Source organism: Arachis hypogaea, chromosome 18 (assembly GCF_003086295.3).
Source record: "Arachis hypogaea cultivar Tifrunner chromosome 18, arahy.Tifrunner.gnm2.J5K5, whole genome shotgun sequence".
In the NCBI taxonomy this organism is placed as follows: Eukaryota; Viridiplantae; Streptophyta; class Magnoliopsida; order Fabales; family Fabaceae; genus Arachis; species Arachis hypogaea.
This window is the reverse complement of record NC_092053.1, coordinates 25475617-25493723: the sequence shown is the minus strand read 5'-3', so window position 1 is coordinate 25493723 and position 18107 is coordinate 25475617. Positions and strand designations below refer to the sequence as shown.

General features: G+C 45.0%; 1 protein-coding gene across 1 annotated transcript; it reads left to right on the top strand.

The window, feature by feature from the left end:
- The first annotated feature begins 8315 nt into the window (after positions 1-8315).
- On the top strand, positions 8316-9008 carry LOC140181318 (uncharacterized). The gene is made up of 2 exons (XM_072224857.1): positions 8316-8532; positions 8692-9008. The coding sequence occupies exons 1-2, from the start codon at positions 8316-8318 to the stop codon at positions 9006-9008; spliced, it is 534 nt and encodes a 177-aa protein (XP_072080958.1).
- Positions 9009-18107: the final 9099 nt, after the last annotated feature.

Genomic DNA, 18107 nt, shown 5'->3' with positions numbered 1-18107 from the left:
CAAGGTTACTTGAGGCGGACATCATCTACCCTATTTCGGATAGTGAATGGGTAAATCCCGTTCAAGTTGTACCTAAGAAGTCCGGGGTGACCACAATTAAGAATGAAAGCGGGGAGCTCATAGCAACACGGGTGCAAAACTCTTGGCGAGTATGCATAGACTACCGAAGGTTGAATGCGGCCACTAGAAAAGATCAATTTCCACTTCCGTTTATCGATCAAATGCTCGATCGATTATCCGGATTTTATCGGAGATTCATCAAGGATTTTAGCAGGGTAGCATTGCCTCTCTCAAGGTTGCTACAAAAGGATATTGAGTTTGATTTAAGCAAGGAATGCATGGAGGCTTTCGACAAGCTCAAGGTAGCATTGACCCAAGCTCCCATTGTGCGAGGGCCGGATTGGAGTAGGCCATTTGAAATAATGTGTGATACTTCAAATTTTGCCGTGGGAGCCGCGTTAGCACAACGCGAGGGTAACAATCCATATGTTATAGCCTATGCATCAAAAACATTAGATGGAGTCCAATCCAACTACACTACTACCGAAAAAGAACTTTTGACCATTGTTTTTGCCTTGGACAAGTTCCGAGCATATCTTCTCAGTTCAAGGGTGGTAGTGTACTCGGATCATGCGGCATTAAAGTATTTGTTGGCTAAGAAGGAATCCAAACCGAGATTGATCAGATGGGTTTTACTGTTGCAAGAGTTTGACTTGGAAATCAAGGATAGGAGTGGTACGCAAAACCTAGTGGCGGATCACCTAAGTCACCTTGAACACACAAAAGGAGATACTACTCCTATCAATGATTCTTTTCCCTTTGAGGGCTTGCATGCAATCTCGGAAACTATTCCTTGGTATGCATCCATCGCCAATTACTTAGTATCTCACTCCTTCCCTCCTAATCTCTCCAAACACCAAAGGGATAAGCTAAAAAGTGAATCCAAATACTATGTGTAGGATGACCCATACCTTTGGAGATGTGGGGCAGATCAAGTAATTCGGAGGTGCATTCCACAAACCGAATTCCACTCAATCTTGGAAGCTTGCCACTCCTTTGAAGGAGGAGGCCATTTTGGACCTCAAAGAACGGCAAGGAAAATCCTAGATTGTGGCTTTTGGTGGCCAACTCTTTTCAAGAACTCTTCTCAATTTTATAAATCTTGTTCTCAATGCATTAGATTTGGTAATATCTCTAAGAAGGATGAAATTTCCCAACAAACTATGCTATTTTGTGAGATTTTCGATGTGTGGGGAATTGACTTCATTGGGCCATTCCCAAATTCTAATGGTTTTCTCTACATTCTACTCGACGTTGATTATGTATCCAAATGTGTGGAAGCGATACCCACCCGGTCGGATGATGCTAACGTAGTCCTTTCCTTTGTGAGAAATAATATCATTTGTAGATTTGGGTCGCCACGAGCAATCGTGAGCGACCAAGGTTCATACTTTTGCAACAGAAGAATAGAAGGACTCATGAAGAAGTATAGCATCATGCATAAAGTAGCCACGGCCTACCACCCACAAACAAACAGCCAAGCCGAGGTTTCCAATCGGGAGATTAAACGTATCTTGGAAAGGATTATGAAACCCAATAGGAAAGATTGGAGTGCCAAGCTCACCGATGCATTATGGGCCTACCGTACGGCATACAAAACGCCAATTGGCATGAACCCCTTTCGGTTGGTGTATGGCAAAGCTTGCCATTTACCGGTGGAAATAGAGCACAAGGCATATTGGGCCATCAAGGAGTGTAATCCGAGTTTGGGTGGAGCCGGAATTGAGAGGAAGCTACAATTAGCGGAGTTGGAATGTTTGAGGCTTGAAGCTTATGAGAACTCTAGACTTTACAAGGAAAAAATAAAAGCCGTGCATGATAGGAACATAAGAGGCAAAGAATTTAAAGCCGGTGATCTAGTCCTTCTTTACAATTCTAGATTGAGATTGTTGCCCGGTAAACTAAGGTCAAAATAGGAAGGCCCATATCAAGTAGTGAAGACGGAACCCTATGGGGTTTACCATTTGTGCCATCCCTCAAGGTCGGATATCTTCAAAGTCAATGAGCATCGTCTCAAGTTGTATCATGGTGAGCAAATGAAGAGCAACAAAGAGGTTGAGGTATTCCTTCTGGAAGACGCACCTCTTGGCAAAGAGCAATGAACAAGTGAAAGTCCAACTTAAGGACATTAAATAAAAGTGCTAGGTGGGAGACACCCCACCATGGTGAGATTTATCCTTTCCCTCCTTTGTATACCGTCTTCTCTTTTAAATTCTTCATTGTTTTGTAATTGCTTAGCTACACTTTTTCTTGATTAGCATTGCTTGTGCCTACCTTGGATAACTTGTTCATAAAGACTTGCATTGATTTTTCCATGAATGACTTGATTGTGTGGTAGAAGCACACTTCTCTTTCGATTTTGCATTGATTTTTGGTGTTTTTGACTTCTTTGGCTTGTTTGGCCAGTGAATAAATGATAATTAGGTATTTTTTCTATTCATTCAAAAAAAGGGGGGGAGGGGGGCACGCACGCGCGCACTGTGCGCGTATGCGTCCCTAGGCCTTCGCAACCCCTGGGCCATTTACCAGAGTTGTGCAAATTCTGGGCCAGCTTTGGGCCCTGGGCATAACCAACATCACGCGTGCGCGCACGAGACGCATACGCGTCCATGTCAATTCACGCAAAAACATGCGTGCGTGCACTAGCCGCGTACGCGTCACTACTGCATTTTGCGATCCTGGGCCATCGTCCAGAGAGTTGTGCCCTGGTTGGGCCAATTTCATGCTACTGGCCCAGCTCAATTCACGCTTAGGCGCACCTGGCGTGCACACGTACCTCGACCATAATGCCAATCGACGCGTCAGCGCACCGTGCGCGTCCGCGTCGCTCAACAAATTTTACTTCCTGGTACTTTTTCCCGAGAGTTGGGCCAGAGTTGTGCCCAACCTGTGCTGAGGGCACAACACATATGCACGCGCATGCGCACCTGGCGCTCGCGCACACCCTCACATTTCGCTACTTCCCGCACACGCGCACCGTGCGCGCCAGCGTCGTTACTGATTTTGCCCATGCGCGCGCGCGTCGGTTTTGCTAACCAATTGAATGAAAGTGTGCCTTTCTCCCTCCATTTTCTTTCCTTCTTCTTACCACCACCCCTCTTCTTCACCTCTATTCTCCTCTACCATCCCTACCTCTTCTTCTCCGCCACCTCCGGCGGCAACCACCACCTCCAGCAGACCCACACCTCTTTTCCCTTTCCTCTTCTTCACTAACCTTTCTCTCACCTCTTCTTCACTAACCTTTCTCTCACCTCCATACCCTATCTCCTTCTCCCCCCCCCTCTAAGGTACCCCTCCTTTCTAAATCTTTATTTTTAGTTCCCCTTTCCTTTTTTTTTCCATCCCCCAATTACATGTTCTTAATTTTTAAGTAGTTGCATTCGTGTTCTCCTTGTTTATTGCATTTTATTTCCTTATTTCTTTTCATTTTCTCATGGGTGTTCTAAGTGGATCTTACTCATGCATTGATGAGTTTGTTTGATTTACTTGCTTTCTTTTGCATTTAGTGGTGTGATATGATGATTGACGATGCTCTTTGGGGTGCTACATTGCCACTCTTCTCTAAGTTTTTTTTTCATAAAGGGATGCACACCAAGTGTTTGATGAAAGAACCATATGACTTCTTGGAATCATTTTGACTAAGTGTTTTCTATTTTGGTGTTCCTTCTCATTCACTTGTTTGTTCATGTATACATTGAGCTTACCACATTTCTTGTTTCATTTCTACAAGCTCATCCCATATTTTACTTACTTCTTGTTGTTATTGTTATGAGTGTGCGCTTCTCATGCTTCGTGTTCGCATGCCTATACCACTCATGTATCACATGCTAGTGACTAGCTATGATCTTCATTATTGTCTTAGTTACATATTGTAGCTGTCATGTATCTAAGCCACTTATTCTTTTGTGCTTTATCATTTGCATGATTGTTCTTTCTTGGCGCCTCTTTAAGCTTAATTTCACCACCTTTCCTTCTTTTCTAGGATGGTGCTCAAAAGAGACAACGAAAAGGCGCCCAAGAAGGCACCATCACGGTCTACTGGCAAAGCACACCAAGGCCCGCAAGCTAAGGCCCTCCTCACCAAGCCCAAGAGCGTTGCTAACATTGATGTTTCGAAAAAAGACAATTCGGCGAGGGATCCGAACAAGTTCCCCAACCACTATTGTGAACTTGTCTATCCCTTGATCAAGCCAAGAAACTATCATGCGGAGCCCCTTCTGGCCCCTCCGGCTCATGTCATACCGCTCATTTTGCCCCGCATCGAACGGCGGCAATGGGAATTCCTATTGAGGAAGCCACAGGAGGCGAAATTGTCATGGGTGTCTGAATTTTACACCAATTACCATTCCCCTTCTATCACATCGGTATTGGTGCGCCGAAGGCAAGTTCCCGTCACGGAGGAGGCCATTCAAAATGTGCTTAAGACCGGACCGTTAGCGGACGGGGTTGATGCCTATCAGGAGATTTTGTCGGCCCGGTGCGAATATGCGTTTGATTGGGATGCTATCCTTAAGGTCATTGCCACACCCGAATCATTCTGGATTCGAGGAAGGATGAGGCCCCGGCCCAAGGGCATTGACGCACGTTTTCTCACCAGAGAGGCTCAAGCATGGGCCTAAATTCTAGCCCACTACGTGCTCCCAAGCACCCATGGCTCATCTATCACTGTCGAGTTAGCCTTGTTGGTTTGGTGTGTCCTCACAAAGAGGCCGGTGCATATCCCCCGTCTCATCCGCCAATCTATGGGCCGTATTCACGCTAAAGGGAATCTATCTTTTCCCGCTCTAGTGACCGACTTAGTCGCCGCAGCCGGTGTTCCCCGAAAGACCAAGGATAGAAGGACCATGATCCCGATGGACGGAGATGTTGTTCCAAATGGGAGGTACCTTTATCCTCCGGCGGACACCGAAGAGCCACACTTATCCGTCCCCCTGCGCATCCCCTCTCCCTCATCCGCACCACCAAAGTCATCCATGCAACGCATAGAGGAACTCCACAAGAAACTTGACCGTTATGAGCGATGTAACCAATGCCGATACACTTTTGTCAAGAAGCTTCTAAGTTGCCTAGCACCGCCTATGGAAGAACCGGAGATTTCCACGTCCACTGGTACCAATAATGATGAAAGCGATAATGATGAAGAAGTAGATGGACACGCGGAAGCCGATCAACCACTCCGTCTCACTCAAGGCACGGAGGACCGTGCCAACTTCTAAGTATGGAGAGGTCGGTCGGCCGACCGGTCTCCGTAGGTAACACCCGAATAAATTCCTTGAACCTCTTGTCTTAACTAGAGTAGATTACATACTAGGTCTTTCATTCTTGGCATCTTTTGCATATTAGTATATCTTAATAAATCCGCTTGGTTAGAGCAATGATTTCTATTCTAGAAAACTAGAATTTTATAGCAAACCTACCAATTTTGAAATTTGAAAATCTTTTGATGCTTAACTTGTTTGAAGAATGTATTTTGGAACATGGGATTTGAGCCAAGACCACAAGCAAGTGGGTTTTGAGCCTAATGGTGTGGTTACATCTTATAACCACTTATTTTTCCTTCTTGTGTGAAATTGTTCTCTTCCTATGATTATGATCTTTGATTTGTTTAATTCTATATGTCCATTATTCCTTGTATTCATGCATGTATATGATTGAGGCCATCATTTTATTAGCTCACTTACCCAAATAGCCTTACCTTTTATCTCCCATTGTTAGCTACTTTGAGCCTATGATTAACCCACTTGTTCTTAATTTAGCACATTACAAACCTTAAAGCAGAAAATAATAAATGTCCTTATTTGGATCTTTGATTGGCTTAAGCTAGTGTGTGTGTGTGTGTATCATTCAAGTGTAGGAAAACTTGGGACATTGGGTGAATAAAAAGGTAGCCTTGTATTTTTATTGAAATGATTAGGAATTGATTATATGCTCATGTATTGATAAAATGTATAGACATTATGCATTGATGTTAAAGAAAAGAAAAGAGAGAAAAAGAAAAATAGTATGAAAAAAAAAAATATATATATATATATAGAAAAAGAAAGAAATAAAAAGGGGACAAAATGCCCCAAAGCAAAGTTCAATAAGGATCAATGCATAAATGTTGTGAAATGAAAAGAAAATGCATGAGTATGTTAAAAAGTGAAGAATGGATAGTTAGGTTAGCTTTTGAATTGTATAGGATGTCATAGGTTAGGTGGGAAGTTTAAGCTTATCAAAGATTCAAATTTCAAGCTCACTTGACCAAATATGCACCCTTACCTCGACCCTAACCCCATTACAACCTAAAGAAAAGACCCCATGATACTTGCATGCATGCATGGAATATATGTTGATTGTTAGAAGAAAAACAAATTTTGGAAAAGCATGAAGTAGGGATGGATTGAGTGATCAACCCTATACACCGAGCGAATAGAGCGCAAATACTTCCGGTGAGGGGTTCGAAGCTCAATTCCTTGTTTCCGGCTCTCGCGAGCGTTCTTCATACAAGTTATGCATATTTCATTCTGATGACTAGAATTGGTAGAGTTCATACATTGCCATCATTCTGCTCTATGTGCACATACATATGTGTCTTCTAGAAAGATTGAATTACTCTTGGCCAAGTAGATAATAGCATGTACCCTAGTTGCATTCATGTAGGTAGATCGCATCACATGAGTCCTACACCCTTGTAGTCCTTTGATCTTTTGCTTTCCCATAGCATGAGGACATGCTATACTTTAAGTGTGGGGAGGTTGATAAACCCCGTTTTTAGGGTTTATCATGCATAGAATCTAAGGGCATTTTACCTCAAAGATGAGAATATGCTTCTTTGTATCAAAATTTAGATATTGTAATCCTCCTCTATTACCATTAGATGCCTTGATCCATTTGTTAAGTAATTTCAGAAGTTATAGGGCAAAAATGGCCAAGGGGAATGGAGGAAGAATGCATGAATGGAAGGAACATGAAACAAACCAAAGAATTGAAGTTTGGACATGCGCGCGCACGCGCACCGTGCATGTACGCGTGGATGCGCTCATCCAGAGCCAGCGCAGTGGAGCCGAGCGAGGAGCTGGCGCGCTTATATGGCTGGGCCATATCCCTTATGACACTCGCGTGCATCGTACGCCTGCGTGCAGATCGCAAAAGAGCCCAAGGACGCGTACGCGTGCAGTGCGCGTACGCGTCGATATGCGCACATGATTTTTTTAAATGAAACACGTGCCCAGCAATTTCAAGGGGTTTCCAGGCCCTGTTTTGGAGCAGATTTTGGAGGGAAAAGCTTAAGAAGACCAAGGCTTAGGGGTGTTAGGGAGAGAGTCATAATGCTAGATTTTTTTAGGAAGTTAGTTACATTTTATTTTTAGAGAGAGAAACTCCAACTTCTCTCTAGGTTTTCATCCTCCATTGCAAGTTTCCTTTGAATTCTTGGTGAGATCTATTGCTAATTGACTTTTTATTTTGCTACAAGTGTAGATCTACTATTATTCTACTCTTAATTGATGTTCTTTTGGTTCAAATTTCTTAGATCTAGGTTTGGTTCACTTTGTTACTTTGAATGTGGATTAATGAATTGATGTTTCATTCAATTGTGTGATTGTTGTTTAGAATAGATAGTTTTAATTCAATTCTCTTCTCTCAATTGCATCATGTTTTATATAATTGCCTACCAATTGTTTGTGATAATGACAACCTTAGCTATGGAGTAGATTTCTTTCACTTGGCTTAGGAGTTGAGTTATTGGAGACACTTGAATAGTGGATATCAATTGTAGATTATGAATTGAGAATTGCTAATTGGCTTGGAGTACACTAAAGCTAGACTTCCCTAGGGTGAGACTAGGACTTGTGACTCAAGTTAGTTACTCTCACTTGACTTTCCTCCATTGTTAGGGGATTAACTAAGTGAAGCAATAATCAACTCTTATCATAATTGAAGGAAACTATAATGATGGAACTTCCAATGCTTACCCTTGGCCAAAGCTTTTATTTCCATTAATTGTTGATTGCTTGCTAGTTTGGATTCTTGCACCAACTCTCAAAACCATAAAAGCTTTCCTAATCAATGATGCACATTTTAAAGCAATTCCTAGGGAGAACGACCCAGGATCAATACTCTCGGTCATAGATTTTAGAATTGTTTGATGCAGTATTCATATGTTGGTTAGACTATACTCACGATCGGATTTATCACTAGTTTCTAATCGGCATAAGAATATTTACGTTCATCAACCACTGGCCAATATATCCTCAGCCAATTGTCGAAAGTTCATGTGGAGGCAAGTGATAACTCGATTCGGCATCCTAGAAGTCATTGTCTCTGATAATGGGACACAATTCACCGACAAAAAGTTCGTGGAATTCCTCACCAGTCTGGGCATAAAGAAGAATTTCTCCTTTGTAGAGCATCCCCAGACGAACGGTCAAGTTGAGGCTGCAAACAAGGTCATCTTGCTGGGCCTCAAGAAGCGGCTGGATAACAAAAAAGGTGCATAGGCCGATGAACTCGCCTCGGTCCTCTGGTCTTACCAAACAACCGAGCAATCGTCCACAGGGGAAACCCCTTTCTGCCTGACATACAGGGTGGACGCGAAGATACCCGTAGAGATCGGCGAGCCGAGCCCATGATTACTTTTGAATGGAGTAGAGAAAGCGGTGGAAAAGGACCTAGCAGATGAGGCTAGGGAGATAGCCCATTTGTCAAAAATAGCACTAAAGCAAAGAATGGCCCTACGCTACAACACCAAAGTGCTCAAGAGGAAATTTGAGCAAAACAACCTCGTCCTGCGGCGCAACAATATCGGGCTACCGACTCAGGGAGAAGATAAACTGGCGGCAAACTGGGAAGGTCCCTACAGAGTCAAAGAGGTGATTGGCAAGGGCGCCTACAAATTGGAGAAGCTCGATGGTAAAGAGGTCCTGAGAACTTGGAATGCAGGTAACTTGAGAAGATTCTATTCCTAGCTCAAACATGCCGATCAGGCGATCTGACGAGCTCAGTGATTTACTTTTGTTAAGTACTTATTATGACAATAGACTTGTTTAATTATCGATTAATGTTTTACTTGTTGAAATTACCCTCTCATTTACTTTCGGCCATTTACGCATCCCACGACAACAAGTTCCTTATAATACATATTAAACGGGACCACAATACGGTGCCCTGGGACTGATCACCCCGGGAGCTAACTAAGCTAAAGCCATAACAAACAGCTATAGCAATAGTAAAGCCACGACTTGGCCTCGTCGAAATACCAGCACGACGGTAAATGAACGCCACGACAAGCCAACACCAACAAAATGGTAACAAAATAGAACAAGTACGTCCTACCAATAAGCAGTTAAATGATGATAATCACAAGCCGACCAAGCGACTACTAAAGTATATTAAGAAAAAAGTTCCACAAGTTCTACAAACAAAAATACAAAGGTACAAGAGATCACATTTTGGGAATGTCGACAATCTTGCCATCCTTGATTGTTTTAAAGACGCCAATTGCCGACGTGTCGAAATCAGGAGCAACGATCTTCACCTGGGCTTTGAGAGCCTCTTCAGTCATGAAGATCGTGCTTTTTCCCTGTTTCACGGTCTTTTTATGCTTCTTCTTAAGCTCCTCGGCCTCAGCTTGAGTAGCCTTAGCCGACGAGACGACCGCATCGCGTTCCTTCTCCAAAGCGACCACCCGACCTTGCGCAGCATTGAGCTGGCTCTCCAAAGTCATCTCCCGCTCGGTTAGACGGGACACGGTGGCATCAGAGATCTTCAATTTCTCCTCGGCAGACACGACTTTCTCCTCGGCAGCCTTAAGCTTCTCCCCCGTCTTGGACAGCTGCTCCCGAAGCATTTCAACTTGAGTTTTGAATTCATTATTGGCCTTGGCAGCAGATTCGAGCTTCCTGCGCAGCGACTGCATTCCCGACAGCTCGAACTCGGCCTTCCAAGCTATTGCAGCACCGCGGAGAAGGGTACGGTACATCCACCTCGCCTGCCTCGCAAGCTCAGTGCCAAGGAAGTGATCCTCCGTGCCAGGGAGCAACTGGGAGTCTATGAAGGCCCCAGCGTCGAAGTTCCTCTCCATCACAGTGAGAACTCTTTCGAGGCTGGAGGATGCCCTCTGCCTTTTGGGGGTGGGGATAAGCTTCAAGTCATCATCCTCTTGTTGAGTGGAAGACAAATGCCCGATGCTGGCCGTATCCTCATGAATAGGAGAAACGCGCATCCCGTCAGAGTTTTTGTCCGACATCTCGGTGTCACGAGGTGAAGGCACCGCCTGATCCTTCTTGTCCTTAGGAAGGTTCTCTGGCTTTCCATCAGCCTTCTCGTCAGCCTTCTCCTCATCGCTATCCGCCAAGAAAGTCTTGTACAAACCCTCAAGCCCTGTCACTAAAGCAGACATCTCCACTACAACGAATAAGTAAATAAGTTAGTCGTGAAATCAGCATAACCAATCGAAGCAACAATAATGCAGGAAACGACAAAACTACTCACAAATATAATTTCTGGCGACCTCCCGGTCACCTATTAAGAGGTGGAGATTCACATGATTCCTCCCAAAAACGGCCAACAACACGTCGGCAATCTTTCTATCCACAGCGGACATCCCCTTATAAGTCACCTTGATAAAGGTGTTGGACCCCGCCCCAAAACTCCAATACGTCAGGATGAGGCATTCCCCTTCTAACGACAACCAGAAGGGATGGCGACCTTTGACTGGGCGCACCTTAAAATACTTGCCCTTAAACCCATGATAAGAGTCCTCGAACAAGCCAAAAATCCTCCGACCCTGGGCAGATTGGAAGGACATGAACCCTTTCCTCGCTTTTCCCTCCTTGGAAGGATTCGTAAGGTTGAAGAAAAAAAGTAAAACGTCGATGGACACCGGCAACTCTAAATATTCACACACCATCTTGAAACAGCGGATGGAAGCCCAACTGTTCGGATGCAGCTGCGACGGCGCCACGGAGATCTGGTTAAAGAGCGCCATTTGAAATGCAGAAAATGAAATACGAACCCTCACTTGGGTGAACATGTACTTATAGAACCAAATCCAATCGGCAACCCAGGGAGAATGGAAATTAAGCTCATATAGTCGTTCGTTGGGGGGCAGGAACAAAGACGTCGTAGTTGGCCTCCTCGTTAGTCCCACCGCACAAGTACTCGGCTTGGCGGAACTCGGTAAGCTCCTCCTCGCCCATCTGGTTCGGGGAGTCCTTTACGTCAGAAGTCACCCAAGCGTACGGGTCGTAACCCGCAGCAGAGGAGGAAGTTCGAGAGACGACGCGAGGCATACCTACAGTGTAGGTACCACTCGGTTAGTCTATGAAGTCGGGAGTCCGGAAAATGCCCAGAAACTACATTTAGCCTATCCAATAACTAAGATCAAGCATGGCTAAAGCAGAATCCAAGCAAAGGCCTAAAAGGCTAACACCCTGGAATGGTAACCCCCTAACGCACCTACTCGACACTATGATCATCTAGCATGCAAATCAAATAAGCAACATGCATATAGAAGAACTGATAATGAAGATAAAACAAACATAAGCAGAGGAAGAGGAGAAGAGTGCTTACCTGATTGACTGTGATAGCTGAGAGGAAAGCAGGAAAGGATGGATGCTCAAAAATGCGAAGATCACAGTAGGAAATTCAGGAAGGAAGAAGGAGAATGCAAAGAAAATGGAATGAAGATGAACAAGGAAATGGAATGAAAATGGAGTGTGAAACTGGCTAGGGGATTAAAAAACTGAGTCTTTACTCACAGGGTTTGAAACAACCCATTATGAGCATTAAATGCCCGGCACAAAGAACGAGGCAACGAACGGTTATCCCCGTCAATGAAGAGACACGCGCGCAAGAGGCACGACCTCTCCACGAGCGGCCGATCTGGCGACGACATAAGGGAGAAAACATAACGCGCCACCAACAGCGTTCACGTCCATTGTCGGCGTTAAGGGCACTGTTACGGCCTGGCCCAAACAGCATACGGGCCGACTCGACCCGTGGACCACCTGACCCGAACGGTCGGGCTTGAGCTGCTCAACCTCCTACCCGGACACGCGTCCCTGATAGCTCCGCTATAACTGTATGGAGAAAGCTTCGAGGAATGTGGGTCTGCCCTTATGGGACCCACCTCTGACATGGTATAAATGGGGAGGGTCCTACCCCTCCTCCAAGGTACGTCACACACCATTCTCTCACTTTTCGCTTGCACACTCGACTGACTAGAGCGTCGGAGTGTCTTTGCAGGTGACACCCCCTCTCACACAAAGAGCTCGGGACGTCGGCCACACCTTCTCCAACCCAGCAACCCGGAACCAGGCGATTCCCCCTCAACAACCGAAGTACCAACCCGAACCGTCCGGTACCCGACATACCGAACAAAATATATAAATATAAACTAGGGGGTGTATATATAAATATAAGGGGGGTAGTAATATATATTGTTCATACCCTGGGTCGAGCTATCCGACCCGGGATGTTTAGCGACAAAGCGACCGACCTCTTCAGGTCAGACCATCCAACCTCTTCTCAAAGAGCTCGACCAAATTACCAGGAAAGCCCAGTAAAGGGCCCAGATAGAGGAACACGACCCAAATCCAAAGGCAGCCCAAGCCTATAGAGATAAGGACGGTTCCCTTGAAGATAAGCTGACCTCACCTAAAGATAAGATAAGATAAGATAACTAACTTATCTTATCTAAAAGGGTCACTCCACACCATTATAAATACACTGAAGCACCCAGGTATAACTCATACTCTAATTCTACAAAAAACCTGCTTAATACCCTTGCTAACTTAAGCATCGGAGTCCCTTGCAGGTACCCCCCACCTTCCGGTGACGAAGGATCAGCAGTTCATCCAAGCTCAACAAGTCAGATACAATAGCTCCGGCCTCTACTCACAGCCGGACACATCATCTCCGATCACCACAAAAGATCTCGTCCGAGATCGACCTACAGTTTCAGGTAACCCTTGAAACATTGGCACCGTTGCCGGGGAATCTGGAAGTCATCCCATCACCATGGCGGACGACCATGACAACGACCATGATTCAGATCTAGAAGATAGAACGCCACACAAAAACGCAGACACCACACCAAAAGATACCCCAGAATCTAACGGGGATAAAAACTCACCAAACTCGGGAGCTCTAGAGACGCTTCAATATCGTTTAAAGCAACTTGAAAAAGAAGCCCAACATCAGCGAGAAGCTAGGAAGGATCTACAAAGGGAGATAAGGCGGTGTCGGGAATTAGAAGATAAACTTCTAAAACTCGAAGCCGATCTCAAAGCCAAAGCTACTCGATCTACCCATGAGGACAGCTCTCGCAAGGATCAAGATCCATTCACTAGGGAGATCATGAAGACCAAAATCCCTAAGGACTTTAAACTCCCGGATATGCCATTATACGACGGCACGATAGATCCCAGCCATCACCTCAGTAATTTTAGAAGTCGAATGTACCTCACCGACGCCTCGGACACAGTCCGCTGCAAAGCCTTCCCGACTACCTTAACCAAAACGGCGATTAGGTGGTTCGACAATCTACCCCCTAGGTCCATCTCAAGCTTTGACGACTTGGCCAAAAAGTTTCTAGCCAAATTTTCTATCCAGAAAGACAAAACCAAGCACACCCCAAGTTTATTAGGAATCAAACAAGGAGATCGGGAAAATCTACGCAGCTACATGGAAAGATTCAACAAGGCATGCCTAGACATACAAAGCTTACAAACGGAGGCCGCCATTATGGGCCTCATCAATGGCTTGTGAGAGGGACCTTTTAGCCATTCTATATCAAAAAAACACCCCATATCTCTGAACGAAGTGTAAGAACGAGCAGAGAAGTACATCAACATGGAGGAAAACTCTCGACTAGGAGAGACCTCAAAATCCGGATTCACCCACCCTTCCTGGGATAAGGACAAAGAGTCCAAAAAGAAGGAAGATCGACATGGGGAGAAAATAAAAAAATACCACAATTACACCCCTCTTCGGGTGTTCCTTATGGATATCTACAGAGAAGTTTGCCACACTGAAAAAATACCCCCAGCTCGAGCACTCAAAGGCAAAAAAAGAAGAGGAAATCGGACTGAATATTGTGAATACCATCGAATCTGTGGGTATTCTACCAACGAATGTTTTGACTTAAAGAATGTCATAGAAAAACTAGTAAGAGAAGGGAAATTGGATCGGTACCTGGCTACCGAGACGATGAGCAAAGAAAAAGAAGAAGGGACGAAGATGTTGGACGAACCGAGCGATCACCTCGTACACCAGAAAGACACGTCCACATGATACACGGTGGATTTGCGGGAGGAGAAATCTCCAAATTATCTCGCAAAAGATATCTTAAAGAAGTATACCATGTCGAGGGAAAGGAGGAAGCACCCGACCTCCCCGCAATCACTTTCACCAAAGAAGACGCATCCGGTGTCATCTCAGGACACGACGATCCCATGGTCATCACTATTATACTGGCAAACGCAAATCTTCACCGCACACTGATAAACCAAGGGAGCTCCGCCGACATCTTATTCAAAACTGCCTTCGACAAGCTCGGCCTGGAAGAAAAAGAACTAAGAGCATATCTGAACAGCTTGTTCGGACTGGGAGACACCCCAGTTCAACCACTTGGATACGTTTCACTACACACAACCTTCGAAAAAGGAAGCCAGTCAAGAACACTCAAGATAGACTACATCATGGTCGACGTAAGTTCGGCCTACAACACCTTAATAGGTCGGACAACGTTAAATCAGCTCGGCGTAATAGTCTTGACTCCACATCTATGCATGAAATTCCCAACTGCAGAAGGGATAGCTATAATAAAAGCAGACCAGAAGACGGCGCGCTGCTGCTACAACGAAAGTCTAAACCTCAAAGACAGAGGAGAAGAGTTCCACACAATCGAACTCGGGGGAGTTCAGAGGCGGGAAGAACTCCGCCCACAACCCGAAGGTGAAATAGAGAAAGTACAGATCGGAGACATCCCAGACAAAACAACCAATATTGGAAAAATCCTAAAGGGAGACATAAAAGAATCACTCGTACAGTTCTTACGAGATAACGTCGACCTCTTTGCATGGAATGCTGCAGACATGCCAGGCATGGACCCCGAGTTAATGTGCCACAAGCTAGCAGTCTACCCAGAATCTCGGCCAGTACAACAGAGACATAGAAAGCTCGGACCCAAACGATCCCAAGCTGTGGAAGAGCAGGTACAAGCTCTACTGAAGGCAGGATTCATAAGAGAAGTCAAGTACCCACTATGGTTAGCTAACATCGTCTTGGTGAAAAAATCAAATGGGAAGTGGCGAATGTGCACCGACTACACTGATCTCAACAAAGCCTGCCCAAAAGATCTTTATCCACTCCCAAGTATCGACGCTTTGGTAGATGCCTCCTCCGGATATAAATACCTCTCGTTTACGGACGCATATTCGGGATACAATCAAATCCCAATGTATCCACCCGACTAAGAAAAAAATTCATTCTTAACACCAAAAGCAAGCTATTGCTACATCGTCATGCCTTTTGGTCTTAAAAATACGGGAGCTATTTACCAGAGATTAATGAATAAGGTCTTCACGGATCATATTGGAAAAATCATGGAAGTCTATGTGGACGACATGTTAATAAAGACACAAAGTGAAGAGAGTTGATGTCCGACCTCGCCCAAATATTCGACACCATAAGAAGGCATGGCATGCGACTAAATCCTGTAAAATGTACCTTCGCAGTAGAAGTTGGAAAATTCCTGGGTTTTATGCTCACACAAAGAGGAATCGAGGCAAATCCGGATAAATGCCAGGCTATACTCGATATGAAGAGCCCGACTTGCATAAAGAGGTACAACAGCTTAATGGAAGACTGGCAGCCTTGTCCAGATTTCTAGTGGGATCAGCGATAGATCTCTCCCCTTCTATGCTACTCTAAGGAAAGGAAAAAAGTTCGAATGGACAACGGCGTGCGAACAGGCCTTCCAAGATTTCAAAAGATTCCTAGGACAACCACCTATTCTATCTCGGCCACAAGAAGGAGAACCACTCATATTATACCTCGCGGTAGGAAGTCGGGCAGTAGCCTCAGCACTAGTTCGAGAAGACGACAGTGGGCAACAACCCGTATACTTCATCAGTAAAGCACTACAAGGATCCGAGCTGAACTACCAAAAAATAGAAAAATTTGCCTATGCTCTCATACTAACATCTCGATGACTTCGTCCATACTTCCAAGCTCACACTATTAGGGTTCGGACCAACCAGCCCATAAAAGGGATACTGCAGAAAATAGACCTAGCAGGTAGAATCTTTCAATGGGCAGTCGAGTTGTCCAAATTCAACCTTCAATACGAAGCTCGGACAACCATCAAATCACAATACCTAGCCGACTTCATTGCAGAATTTACAGACACCCCGAAAACCCCATAGAATGGAATCTCTACGTGGACGGCTCCTCAAATAAGACTGGAAGCGGCACTGGTGTGATAATTGAAAGCGACCAAGGAACCCAAATCGAACTCTCTCTCAAATTCGGGTTCCCTGCCTCAAACAACCAAGCTAAATACGAGGCACTACTAGCTGGTTTGAAGCTGGCTAAAGAGGTTGGAGTCAAAAACTCATCATCTTCAGCGACTCACAGGTGGTCACTTCACAAATAGCAGGGAGCTGCCAAGCCAAGGATCCCACCATGAAAAGGTACTTGGATAAAACCAAGGAACATCTCAAATAACTTGGGGAATATGAGGTCCGCCACATACCCCGCGAACAGAACACCCGAGCTGATGCACTCTCAAAGCTAGCCAGCACCAAACCAGGGGGCAACAATAGAAGTCTCATCTAGGAAACGCTGCAGAATCCATCAATCTCGGAAGAGGAAAAAGTCCTAGCCATAACAGGTCTGGATCAAGGATGGATGACTCCCATAATTAACTACCTCAAGACAGAAACACTTCCTATAGATGAAAAGGAGGCAAAGAGGTTAAAACGGGAGGCACAATACTACACTATCATAAACAATACCCTATACAATAGAGGGATCTCAATACCATTGTTAAAATGTGTACTGACTTCCAATACAAAAGAAGTCCTAGAAGAGATACACAGTGGCATCTGTGGCAATCACCTCGGAGCGTAAGCACTTACCGAAAAAGTACTCCGGGAAGGGTTCTATTGGCCAACTCTACAAAAAGAAGCCACGGAGTTTGTAAAGACATGTCCACCATGTCAGAAACATGCCAACTTTCACATCGCCCCGCCAGAGGAACTCATCAGCGTGATCTCACCTTGGCCATTCGCAAAATGGGGACTCGACCTTCTCGGACCTTTCCCTCAGGGATCGGGACAAGTTAAATTCCTCATAGTAGGGGTAGACTATTTCACAAAATGGATTGAGGCAGAACCTCTAGCTAACGCCACTGCTCAAAGAAGTTGAAAATTCTTATATAGAAATATTATCACAAGGTTCGGAGTTCCATACTCCATCACCACAGACAATGGCACCCAATTCACAGATGCAAGCTTCAGAAAGTTAGTAGCCGACTTGAACATAAAACACCAGTTCACTTCCGTAGAACATCCCCAAGCCAATGGACAAGCCGAAGCTGCCAACAAAGTCATATTGGCTGGGCTAAAACGGAGATTACAGGACGCAAAGGGAGCATGGGCTGAAGAGCTCCCACAAGTCCTATGGGCATATCGAACAACGCCGCATTCCACCACAAAGGAATCACCCTTCCGATTAGCATACGGAATGGAGGCAATAACTATAATGAAGAAGCCAAGAAAGAGTGATCCACTATAATGAAGAAGCCAACTCCCAACTTCAAAGGGAAGAACTCGACCTACTTCCAAAAGTCCAAGAAAGAGCTCGGATCAGGGAAGAGGCATTGAAATGTCGAATGGCTTCGAGATACAATCAAAGGGTAGTGCCGCAAGGATTTGCTGAGAACGACCTCGTCCTAATCCAAAATGATATCGGAACAACTCGACCTGGAGAAGGAAAGCTAGCAGCAAACTGGAAAGGACCTTACCGAGTCATAGAAGTACTTGGAAAGGGCTACTACA